Raw genomic sequence first — 13,509 nt, forward strand, 5'->3', positions numbered from 1 at the left:
GACTGAGTGGACTTGCAGGCTCTGAAGTTTTACATTGTTTTGTTTTTGAGTGCAGTTATGTAACAAAAAAAATCTACTTCGTAAGTTGCACTTTCATGACAAAGAGATTGCACTACAGTACTTGTATGAGGTGCATTGAAAAATACTATTTCTTTTGTTTATCATTTTTACAGTGCAAATATTTGTAATAAAAAATAATATACACTTTGATTTCAATTGCAACACAGAATACAATATATATATGAAAATGTAGAAAAACATCCAAAATATTTAATAAATTCATTTGGTATTCTATTGTTTAAAAGTGCGATTAAAACTGCGATTAATTGCAATTCATTTTTTTAATCGCGATTCATTTTTTTGAGTTAATCGCGTGATTTAACTGCAATTACTCGACAGTTCTAAAAAATACTAATGTGTTTTTCTGGATGTTTCTTTCTCAGTTCATTTTTTAAAAGTTATATTACAATGCATTACAGTTTTACTTACAAATGTGTTTTAAATCTGTAGAATGGAATTCCCCATGTCCATTCCTTTATCTGTGTTCCTGAAGGAATTCGCTTTTGTGAAGCCGAACAGTGTCAGAATGGTGAGAAAATAATTGCTAATTTTCCTTCAGAATCATTACTCCTTCCTTAATGTCTCTATTGATTAAAGACAAACACAGGTTTAGAGATGATTGCAGGAGTTAAAGGCTTAGAACATAATCAAAGATTCTCCACAGCGCTAAAACAAAGAAAGGGGCACCTCAAAGTTTTTAAGATAGGTTTGATCCTTTGTCCTTGCTCACTGAATCATGGGTGAGCAGAATCCAGCCTTATATTTATAGAGTTCTCCTAAACACATAATAATTACAAATTGTTCACAAAGCATTACTATTACATAAACTCACAGGACTGAACTGGCTTCTGAAAATGACCGGCTTCCACTAATACATCATAGTATAGCCTATAGTCTGAATTTTAGTGTTACTCTAACAGTCAGTACACTCCCAAAGATGTAGTATTTTAGTCCAACTGACTAATTTACAGTAACACTGCAAAAGCCCATGAATATGCCTTGGCTTTGCTTCTAAAAAGATTCAATTTCTGCATTACAAATTAGGTCCGGCTGCTAGAGGACCTCAGCGTAACCTCTAACGTTGCACCCATATCTCTGTGCAAGCAATTTTTCATGTGTAAACACTAAAATGTGTGTGCACAAATTCTGAATTCCTTGCATCACCAAAACTCCCATTGAGTTCAGTGAGAGTTTTGGAGTGCTCAAGTAATGTAGGATTTAAAGCTGCACCTACATATGTAAACTAGCGTGTTAGATATCTAGCTACCAATTTGAATCTACAAATTCAACCTCATTGCTGTGACTGCCCTCAAGAATGCCAGTTAGATCCAAATTTTGTTTTATGTAACATGAGGCTGTAATGCCAGGAACTGGACTGAGATCACTACAGTGTTAAGCACAATGGGATTGGAGTTTCTAGGCTCTGCTGAGATAGAAATAGTAACAATAGGCTCCTTAGTACTGAACAATCATCAGATAGTAACAACTTTTAATTGCTACTGACTGAGGCTGTATTCAAATTCATAATCTAGAGATGAAAGGCTCTGTAGCTCATTACCAGTCTTATGACCCATCAAGTCCCCTTCCTGGTTCACAGGGTTGTTAGAATTGGAAGGCCCCTCTATGAGTTATCTAGCATGTCTACTTGTATCTTGGCACAACTCATTTCTTTTGTGAACAGCAAAGACCTCTGAAAGGCTCATTCTGAGTGTTTTTTCTAGTATTTCTACCAGTAGAACAGGCAGCATCAGACACAAATTTCCAGTGAAATTTGGCCTGAGTTTTCTATAGGAAGAGATGTTTTATGATCCGGAGGACATTTAACCAATGCCACATTTTTGGCAGCATGAGCAACTCTGACTTGGGTTTCCACATCCTTTCTTAACTTCTACAAGGAAATGAAAAAAGAAACCTGAATGAAATTAAAGAGTTTATATCATTTTCTGGAAAAGCTCCTGCTTTTAATACACTGATAGTATTGCATATTTTTCAGTGCCTAAAGACTCATCATCAAACCTTGTACACCACATGCATAAAAGCTGTGAATGTTTGTGTGAGGGAGCAGTCTGTCCCTTAAGGATCGTGGTGCCTACGGGGTCAGTCCGTCCCTGTTACGTGGCATTGCCTTTTAAGATTTTGAACGGTCCAATGTATATACCAGGACCTAGGAGACATTGATAGAGCAGAAGCAGTGCCAGGAATAAATGGTGCTTGGGAGGAAATGCCATCACGCTGTTTTTAAGGGCACAGGAGCCTTGCAGAGTGGGTGGGGCAAAGTTAACATTTCACACAACCAATTGCGGATGAACTGGGAGAAGAGGACCAGCATAAATTCTGCCTCCTCCCTCATAGTAGGGCAGATAGCAGATGGAGAGGGCTGACCTGCTGAACACACTGAGCCCGAGGACTAACTGGGGGGAAAGAAGCCCGCTGATGGAGAACCTGGCTAAAGTACAACCCAGCTCCAAGGATGAGAGTGGGAACTCCTGTTTAAGGAGAGACGGAGGGACTGCCTACCTAATGTGAGCCAGGGCCTGAGTGAGCTCTCTCCACTGCCATCTATTGATGAACTGGGGGAAAGTACTTCAGAAGCAGATGGCATTTGCATAGACACACCTATTGTGGCTAGGCGATCAGCAGACATACTGGCTTTGCCAAAGTGATCAATTCCAGCTGTTCTGGGTTAAAATGCACTGTAGTCTTGAGTGAAGGGGTAATGAAATGTTATCCTTATTGTACGACTAAAGGGCAGTAGAACTGAACCCAACATGCCTCAGCTGAGGGGGCCACCCTTACTTGCACTTCACTCACAAGCAGGAGGTAGTGATGCCAAATCCACGTGAACGTGAGCGGGTGATGGGATAACCATTGGTGGTGCAGACTTTGTTTAAAGAGTCCTAGATACCATTTGATCCTTTCCCTCTGGTGTTTAAAGACAGAGCTGATCAGATCAAATTAGAGACTGTGTTTCTGTTCAATGATCACAGGAGTTGAAATCATTGATGAGCAGTTTTGGGGGCTGAGCCTTACACCTGGTGTGGGGATAGTGTTGTAATGAAAGATAACACAGAGGATGCAGCAGAAGTGAGGTTCCCCCTACCCACTGATACCACTAAGAACTGGGCTAAGCAGTGTAACCTCAGAACACTACATCACAGCTAGAGGAAGAGGGGACAGTGAGCAGCAGTAAATGTGGTGGCCATCAGCAGCAGCAATGGTGAGCAGTGGCAGCAGCAGAGGCATTGCTTGACACCCACACCCTTTCTGGGGTGGGAGGTGAATCATTGTGAATGCACCCCTGAATTTGGGGATGTCACTGATTTTGGATGACCAACCATGAGCAGGGTGCAGCAGAAGGAAAGGGGAGTAGTGTGTTAAAGGGACATTTGTCAGAATTTCACAAAGCAAGGTCGGAAACTGAGGCAAAGGATACTGCCCACAATACTGTGGGTTGGGTATTTACGTACAGCGTGCATACTTCTGAATCTTTGTTGCAGTTTTTTCCCAAATTAATACTAAGTTCCCTGTTCCTTTTAATAAAAGTTTCCTTTTGCTATAGACAGACTTAGTGCTTGCGAGTGGGGAAGTATTATCTCTTAGCAGAACCCAGGTATGGCGTTTAGTTTTCCCAGATTTCTGGGTGAGGGCTCAAGACAGTTCTGTTTTGTAATGTTAACAGGAACCCCCAGATATTGAACCTGGCCCTTGTTGCTGTTGCCTGGCAGAAGGGTTACATTTACAACCCAGCTCCAAGGAAGAGAGCTGAGGATTCCTGTTTTGAGAAAGTGACCATCTGAAGCACAACCCCAGGTCCTTCAAGGGGGGGTACGGGTGGAGGTTGGGTGGGAACTCGAACAAGAACAAGAGCTGACCAGGACTCTTGTATGAACCCAGAGTGGGGTGACTTATGGTCACCAGTGAAGTAAGTTACCGTCCATAGACAGACTTAATAAATTAGATCCCATGAAGGGGGTACATGTTTTGAACCAACCCAAGTCTGGATAATTGATTGAAAGAACCTGAGGGGGTGCTGAGTGTACTGCACCTGCAGGGCCACAAAAGGTCATGTTGGAGGGAGCACCCTATGAGAGTTTGCAAACAAAAAGCATGTACCAGAACTCACCAAAATGACTTACCTTCAATTTTCAGTCTCGCTATCATGCAGCCCTTTAATAGTTTTCTCTGGATTTCCTGCATAGGTGAGGAGTAACACCAGAGATGGTTTTCAACTATTTCCTTTTTAATTTCTTGCAAGATAATTGTCTCTATCTTTAATGTTCCTCCTACACACCTATTAACTAGACTTTGAAATTTACTTCAGGCAACCCTTGCATTTCACCCTTTCACTCTGCTAGTAAAAAGAGCTCTGAGAATTAATATAATCATAAGCATATTTCATTATCAACATATCGAACGTTAACAAGCACAGAGCTATTGTGAGTCAATAAAGGTCTTGGTTAATTTAATTGATTCAATATCTGGCAACTGAAAAGAAAACATAAAACCTATATATACTGATAGCATAAAATAAGGTATTTTATCTTTCAATAAACATTGCATAGGTGCTCAGTCACCCACTGCAATGAGCTTAAGACAGTGGTCCCCAAATTTTGAGGGTCGCATCCCTCTTACCCCATCAGTGCCCACCAGCCCGACCCCTCTGGAGCCAGAGCCAGGGGGGGTCATGGACAGGGATTCGGGGTCCGAGGCTGGGGCCGTGGCGGGGGCAGGAGCGGAGCCGCAGCTGGGCTGTGGTGGGGTCCGGCATCTGGGCCCGTGGCCAGGTGCAGCTCCACTCCTGGTCTTGGCCCCAGGCCTGGAACAGAGCTGCGGCCAGTGGCTGAGGCTGGGAGCTGGCGCAGGGCCGGGAGCGGAGCTGCACTGAGGCTGGGGCCAGGGCCAGGAATGCAGTTGGGGCAGGACCAGAGCAGAGGTGGGGGTGGGGAGGGACTGGGTGGTGCTCCCTCCCCGCTCCTTGTGGGAGCTGGTCTGGGCCCTGCCAGGTCCCCCCCAATGTTCGTCCATGCCCCACAGTTTTGGGACCTCTGGCTTAAAACAAGAGATATATAAAACATCTATATCCCAGGTTATAGGGGAGCTCCTTAAACTGGGGCAGTGATACTTGACAGTAAAATACATAAATTAGGAGTTTCGTTGCTCATGCGCCTCCAGTGCATGATTACTTAACAGCACTGACTAAACTCCTCAAGTCCTGTCCCAGCATGCATAAGGCTCTGTATGAAACCTGGGAAGTATTACTGAGGGCAGTCTTTTCTTTAACTGCTCCAATGTCCTGGTATGAAATAGAGGGGAATCCCCTGGAAATTAGAGATACAACTCCTTAGACAAGTTTAAGACAACAACAAAAAGAATGCAAAGAATAAAAATGAGAGGAGATCTGTATCTGCAAAATAAAATGTGATTATTATTTCAGATGTGGCAATCCATTTTAAATATCTCCTGTATCAAGTGGCCATTTTTTTAAAATTAATAAATTCTATTACAGGCTATTCTTTAAATATTGTCTTATAAAGGAAAGAGCTAATACAAGTAAGGGAGAGTGAATTGGAGCCTATTCTGGCTTGCACATTATCATCAGAATTATTAACTAAAACCCAGCTGCAGAATCTATGTTATTAAAGAACTCACAGTCAGAAAGAACCCAGCTTGCCTTTCAGATTCTACACAAAGCTGGCAGCTAGGAAATGCTATCTTTTTCAACTGGCCAAACATAGTGTGAAAATCACTGACACAGAATAAGTATGAAAATTTGTTATCAGAACTGGTCAGAAGATTTTTTTGTCCTAATAAAAATGTCAAATGTTAGTAAAAAAATATATATTTTTTTGGTTTTCAGCGAAAAGTTTTCAACAAAAGCAACATTTTGTATGGAAAGCAGATACTTTTCATGAAAAATTTTGTTTTGACAAAACCTCGATTTTCTGTCAAAAAAACAGTTTTGATGGAAAACTTTCAACCATCCCTACTCATGATGCCATTTTTATACAATCACTTTTCAGAGCATAAGCACCTTGAAAGACTATATCTCCCGGCCAATCTCCTGAGCCAGCAGAAGGAAATTTATCCTTATCTGGTGTAGAAGAGTAGACTCCCTTTTGGACCTGTAGAGTCTCAGTTTTGGAGACATCTGGGTGTAGTCACAAGGCTGGTTTCACATGCCATACAGACGTGAGATTGCTATGTATGTGGGGCATGTGCTTTTCCAATGCTTAAAAAAAATGAAATATCTCTCAACTGTCACTAGTGATAACTCTCAAGTATCTTAATAGAAAGATTTGTGACACAGCAACCATTCACACACATGAAACAGATTTGATTGTTACCTGGGACCAAACAAAAAACTAGCTTCTCTTGCTCAGAAAAATTTTCTAGTGCATAGGGAAACAAAAGTTAAATGTTCAGTTATCAGTGTAATTCAAAGGATTAGACACATGAAATTTCCCAGTGTGATCATCCAAAAGAGCTTCTCAAATAAAAAGTCAAGAAATCTTCTGGTTGGTATTCAGAAGAAAGCTGTGATCCTCACATCTGCAGTAATAAGTTTTAGATGTAGCGGTCAAAACTGAAAGTACCTACTGTCAACTTGAAGCTGCGGGTACAAAAACCAATGTCTGCAAATCCAAATTGCAAGAGTTCACATTGGCTGCTTGCCTCCAAATATAACACATGCAGAACTCACACTGAGATAGATGTGAAAGAGGGACTTTCAGAAGGGTTCCAGTCTATATATAGTAGATTTCCTACAATACTCCCTGTTGTTACTTAGGAAAAAACTGACCTCATCATTCTCTTAGGCCACATCACTTATGGCTCAATTCAGTTCCCACTGAAGTCAATGGGAGTCCTTCCATTGCCTTCAATGAGAGCTGAAACAAGTTCTAGCTCTGTCTAAGGCTTTATTTACACTACAAAGTTAGGTCGACATAAGCCCCCTTGCATCACCCTATTTGTGCATGTGTCTCCCATTGACATAAGCACTCCATTCCAGCGACGCAGTAAAACCATCTCCCTGAGCAGCATGAACCATGGTCATGCAGTGGGAGTGTAGACACTATGTGACCTGGTTCGACCCTAAAATTCTCCAGCAGCTGTTCCACAACACCTTATTCCCTGCAACACAGACCACTTTGGTCACAATTGTGAACTCCGCTGCCTGTGGATCACAGAGACTGGAAGCTGTCCCCGCCTCACGTATTTTTGAAATGCCTTTTCCTTATTGCCCAGCTGACCATGTTGGGTCTACACATTAGACATGCTCCTGCCTGGAGTAGACAGGAGATACTGGATCTCCTGGGTGTGGGGAGAAGAGGTTGTGCAAGCACAGCCACGGACCAGCCATAGAAACATGGACCTCTACCAGCAGGCTAAGAGGTATGACGGGGACCAAGAGCAATGCTGCGTGAAAGCAAAGTAACAGCACCTGGTATACCACAAGGACAGGGAGCGCAACAATTGATCTGGTGCTGAGCTGCTACTTTTACAATGAGATGTATGTCATACTTGGCCAAGACCCTACCCGCACGCTGCAGACCACCATGGATACTTTGGAGGAGACTGAGACAGAGACCCCAGCCATGAACAGTGAGCAGGTGGAGAAGAAGTGGGGAGGTGCAGCAGGGGGGCTCCAGCCATGCCCCAAGCCAGGACCTGTTTGAGATTCTGCAGCAGTCTAGTCAGTCCCATCAGCTAAGCGGGGATGAACTGAAGAAGGGGAAGGGATCTTGGGTAAGTGTGTTCATGCATTTTCTTTACAATGTTTAAGTTTAAAGATGATACCCAGCCCATCCCCAAGCTAATAAGACACAGGTATCATCTTTTCATTGGTTAACTTGTAGAAGAAGAGGCAAAAGGTAGAACTAACAAAGGTAGGAGTTGTATATGCTTTCATTGGCAAGGAGGCAGGCAAAGTAATATTTTTTTATGTACCCTCCTGAGAGAGCTCTGTGAAACTTTCATGGGGGTGCTCTACACTTCTCCCCTAAAGGTTTCTAGGGATGGCTGCCTTATTTTTTCCTCCTTTCCCCCACCACTCCATGACGAGTTTGGCTGGCACCATTGCAGTATATAGGCTAGCAGCATATGGGCTCGGGTGGCTTTGGGACACCAGTAGCAGCTGTGCTCTCTGTGCCTTTGTTACCCCCAGGAGTGAGATATCAGCTAAAATCACGACCACTTGAGAAAAATAGTGCCAATAATCAGTGCCCTTGCCCTATGCTCATACCCATGGAATAGGGACAGAAAGTCTGTTGTTTCATGAAACCAAAATACCTTCCCACCCACCCCTCCTCGCCTCTGGCAGGCCATACTCACCATCACTGGGGCTGGAGAACGGTGCTGTGCAGAGGTGCTCCAAAGCTGAAGGGCCAGTAAGAATGTCTTATTAAAAATTTGTATTGGAATAAGGGAGGGAGTTTTGAAACTTATCTTTCCCTTTCCATTGTGACTAAATCCATGGTACATTTGTCTGTTTTTATCAGCAGTTGCTGCTGTTGCTACCTTGAGGGGCACGCCTTTCTCACTCACAGAATGCCAGATCCTGAGGACGAGGAGAAAGAAGAGGACTAGGAAGGACATGTTCAGCAAGTTCCTGCAAGCCAGTGCTGCATCAGACCATGAACAAAGGGTCTGGAGGACCATCATGGCAGACGGCATGAAGCAAGAGAGAGTGGACAGGAGAAAGGCCCAGGAAAAGGAGAGGGAGATGCACCAGGACATAATGGGTCTTCTCAGGCAGCAAATACAAATGCTTTTGCAGACCTGTCGATGTACAGATTCAAAAATCCTGGACTCCGCACCCTTTGCAGTCCTGAGAGAACTCCATTCTAGCAGCTCCATGCACCATCCTACATTCCATGTGGCATAACAGCCACATCTATATTCCTACCACTCCATGCCGGTTGCCAGCAAGGAAAACCACAGCTTCACGTACACTGACCTCTGAGAGCCACAGCTGGCATATCTGTAGGCACAATGGATTATATTTGTACACTGAAATGGACAGAAATGTTAGCGGCCTTTCCAATTTCGAAGTCCCATTCTGTTAATATATGTTTAAAGTTTGTATTGCATAGCCTGCAGTTTTTTGCTCATGGTTTTTCTGTGCTGCTTTTGCCACTCAATTTTCTATTTTTGGAGAATAAAATTATCGTTAATAGTACACAACAAACATTGCAGAATGCATTACAGTACTCAAAACCGCATAACTCAGAGGCTGAGGAAAACGGTCATAGCTGTAACTAGACAGCAAACACCAAACACGTCCTAACAGCAATCAAAGCTCAAGGCACAGAGAACAGTTCAGCACAAAACACACGTATGGCTGACTGCTAAAGTGTGGTACTTCTGTGTCTCTGCAAATACAGGAGAATCATGTGTCCTGTATTTGTGATGTTTATGAGAATAGTGCAGAGCTCTGTGGGCTCCATGCTTCTGTCAGAGATGGTGGAAACCGAAAAGTGCCATGCGGGATTGTGGGGTTTTAAAAATAAGGAGCAAAAATTATGGGATATGGCTGGCATTATGGGGTGGAGACACTTGCATGCTGGGAACTTGGCCCCTAGCTCTCAGTGATCCGTGGACAAGTCATTTCTGTCCCGCAACACACTGCAAAAATGTCCCAACAGGCATTGTGCCAGACTACGGTGCATGGCACACTGCACTTTGCATTGACACAAGCAGTCCTGGTGAGTATGTGCAGTGCTGGTGCAAGCAGCCAAGTATGCACGCACACGAGTGATATACTAAGTTTGACGTCTGTATACTGATGTACATTGTGTGAAAGAAAGCCTGTGGCATAGACATGGCTAAGGGGCTGATCAAAAAGGTGAGGTGTGGAATGCCTTTAATTCCCATTGATTTTAATGGGAATTGGATTGGGAGTGTGCCACTCCTTAGGGAAAGGACCTACAGCACCTTTCAAGATCACACTCTAACTTCTAATGTATAGAAGTTGGCTCTCAGCGCCGTATGTCTGTGTGCAGACAATAATGTTGAGCAATACCTAAGTATCACACAAATGCAAAAAATTACACCTCTGAGTGAATGCTGTATGGCAGTACGTCACCCCAGCATAGAGTTCCCATCTCCCTGCATGAATAGGAGCTGATCTTTTCCCTCTAATATTTTTGGATCACAGGTTGTCCACTTGTTCTCTCTGGAATTAAAGAGCTGAAACTTAAGAAAACAACACAGTCTGGATTTCAAGGCTTTCACAGGGACAAATACACCACGATTCCTGACCGGACCGACAGGGTTTTAAGTGCAGAACTATTCTGCAAGTGGTCCTATGGCGAGTGTCAAGATATTGACTTTGACTGCGTATGGTACGTACTGAATTGAATCATGTCTGCTGGCAAATGTATTATCCTAGACTCCCTCAAAAACAAACCAACCAACCCTCCACATGCAGTAGGCACTGCACAGACTGTGCTCTAAAAGCAACCCCAGCTTGCTTTTTATTACCATTAAAACTGCCTTATTTAAATTCTCTAGGCCTGATTTTCAGTTGCTGAGCACCCACAGCTCCCATTGACGTCAGCTGAAGTTATGAGTGTTCAGTACTTCTGAAAATAAGGCTCTGAGTGCTAGATTGTCAGCTGGTGTAAGCTGGGGTAGCTCCAATTCAGAGCTTTGCTGATTTACACCAGCTGATGATCTGGACTGGGTAGTTCATATTTGAACACAGTGCACCTCGGCAAAATAAGCTAAATAGCTTAAATAAAATGCTGATGTGCAATATTACAGGGTTAGGGGGATTGGAGTGGGAGGGGGAATTGGTTAGGAGAGGGCTTAGTACAAACCCTGTGTTATATTGTTGTTAGAAAGAGACAAAGGAAATGAAAATAAAATATTACAGATAAACAAGCATAACGGCAATTAATAAAATGTTTCATCAGTAATTTTAGAGCTTTACTTTCACACAATATTTTCAAGGGACACTGTTCACGAGAGTGTCCTTGAGGCATTTTCTGGGCCACCTGACTGTGGGGAATACTCACCCTCTCACCAGAAGACGGTCAACAATATTCAGATGCTCACCCTGGCGAGAATTCCACAGGTATCTTTTTCACCATTTAGTATTTAGCTCATAAAGCAAATACAGTCGTGGGACCCACTGAGACGTTCAGGCTGGGCCCATTTGTCTAGATAACCTAAGTAAAATATGAACCTGCCTGAAGGGGCAGCTAGCTGTTTTGGGACAATGAGAATGCAGAGAAAATGCAGAGCACTTCCTATGAGGATAATGGATGTGAAGGGCACTCAGCACTTCACAGGAACAGACTCAGAAACAAAAGGGAAGAATGCTACAGATAGGGTGACCAGATAAGAGGGAAAAAATATCAGGACGGAGGGGGGGGGGGGGGGGTCGCAGGCAGAGGGGGAAAAAAAAAGGAGTGCCACAAAATATCGGGACAAATTGCCTAAATATCGGGACAGTCCCAATTTTATCGGGACGTCTGGTCACCCTAGCTACAGAATAATGTTCAAGTGTTTCTAAAATGGGCCCATTTTATCCTCTTTGCTCCCCTTCCTTTTGTGACCTTTCAATTGTTAAAATACTTTATCAGATTGTCATGCAGGAAAGTCTGGTGACAAACTGACAGTTTCAGATTTTTATCATTTCAGATACAGGAGATTGAAGTCACCTTGAACAACATTTATTATGATGACATAGACCTGAAGAAATTTGGATTGACCAATGAGAAGGAGGTGAGGGAACTTTTAAAATATTAAATGCATGGGGTCCTTTAGAAAAACCCACTAGAAATGTGTTTCCTTTGCACTGCTCTGGTGGTGCAAATTGGCCACAAAAGCTAGTTAACCGGGTTCCTATGGATTCCCTCTTGTGATGTAGGGCCAGTGTGTTGAGGGTGTGGTGAAGGAAAGGGGATGTGGTCAGAGCCTGGCTGTGCTCCAGAAATCCCCAGCTGCTAGAACAGCCTCTTGCTGTTTTGTTGCAGCTGGGTATCATTTAAACCTGGGCACAACTCTGGGATGGGAGGGGGACAAGGGTGGAAGCTGTGCAGCATTTGTCTCCCTCCCCCTCAGCTGCTCAGAGTGGTGCCCAGGTGTGGCTGAGGAGCTGGCCTGAGGAAGTTACACTAGTATAAACCTGGTATAAATGAGAGGAAAATCAGGGTATTTGATTTTACGATTGCCACTTTTGACAGATGAATTAGTCTTCCCTTATTCTCTGTTTTCCTTCCCCTGGATCTGGGTCCCCTTCCCTCACTACTCTTATCCTGGCCCCCTTTAAATAGCCAGTATAGGTCTGCTCCTGCTCCCATTTAAGTTCATAGCAAAAACCCCATTGACTTCAATAAGGGCAGGAATGGTACCTGGTGGCTTGATCTTTTGACGTGTTGAGTGCCCTCAGGTTCTATTGAATATTGATTTTAGTTCAATGATACCGCTGAGGTTGATGGGTACTCCAATTGGAGGTGAGCTACTCATGTATATGTCATTTATATTCAGGTTCTGATCCCAGTGGAGATTCCCTATGCTTCTTATACATGCACTCTCGGTAGGAAGAAGTGCTTAAGAGAGCAAGCCTAAGATGCAAGAGATGAGCAGCAAGTCAATTGGATGGATGTTTTGACAAGGAACCAACTGAACATATGGGCTCTATTCACACATATAGGACACACTTACCATGTGGCTTTCTTTTCAGAATGTATCCATTCCATTCATTGACCTGACTTTTCCCTCTACAAATTACAGATATTGGGATTTTGAAAAGAGACTAAGGAATTCAGCTAACCAAATCCCAATGAATCTCAATAGGATTTGTGCACCTAATTCCCTTGGGTTCTTTGGAAATCCCAGCCAGAAACATTAAAATCAGTTCATTAGAAGTCAATTATTTTTAGGCTTATTATGAAAGTTCCAGTTAATTAGTTAATGTCTGTAATGTACTTTGCACATTTAAAATCCTAAATAGGTTCTAGACATTATTTATTAATGTTCATGCATTAATTCATTCTTCCTATTAACACTCAAATTAATTTACTGGCATGAGACCAAATTTTTAGGTATGACTTCAATGGACTACACTGATTTACACAGCTGAGGATCTGGCCCAATATATTTAAATTAGAGAATTATTACTTATATTACCAATGTAAATTCAATTAGATCCTGATTTCTTCATGAAGCAAATGAGGAAATAAAACCACATTCTACCTACTTATATATTATATCTTCTTTACAATATTAATAGTACAGATGTTGACTAATTTCCATTTAAGGGTTCTAGTTAGATGGCTGCTGCATTATTGCTCATCAAACAACCAGCTATGAGGATTATGCAGCTATATAATTGCTTCTATGTTAATCATTGAAATGCTTAAGCGGTTAATGCTCTGTGGGGTTATTTAGGTCTTGTTCTTTAATTTAACAATACTATCATGACTTTTGAGCAGGCAGGAG

At 42.7% G+C, this 13,509-nt stretch overlaps 1 protein-coding gene across 1 annotated transcript in view; it reads left to right on the top strand.

Annotated features, from left to right (window-relative positions):
• Positions 1-12,674, top strand: part of LOC113407306 (uricase-like) — a 27,844-nt gene extending 15,170 nt beyond the window's left edge. Inside the window, exons 4-8 of the mRNA XM_026655655.1 lie at positions 511-589; positions 10,217-10,403; positions 11,014-11,137; positions 11,707-11,790; positions 12,556-12,674. Of these exons, the coding sequence (XP_026511440.1) occupies positions 511-589; positions 10,217-10,403; positions 11,014-11,137; positions 11,707-11,790; positions 12,556-12,636 (555 nt within the window). The 3' untranslated portion in view covers positions 12,637-12,674. The remainder of the gene's footprint in view (positions 1-510; positions 590-10,216; positions 10,404-11,013; positions 11,138-11,706; positions 11,791-12,555) is intronic.
• Positions 12,675-13,509: the final 835 nt, after the last annotated feature.

This window comes from Terrapene carolina, unplaced genomic scaffold (assembly GCF_002925995.2).
Source record: "Terrapene carolina triunguis isolate 2854851 unplaced genomic scaffold, T_m_triunguis-2.0 Scaffold210, whole genome shotgun sequence".
In the NCBI taxonomy this organism is placed as follows: Eukaryota; Metazoa; Chordata; order Testudines; family Emydidae; genus Terrapene; species Terrapene triunguis.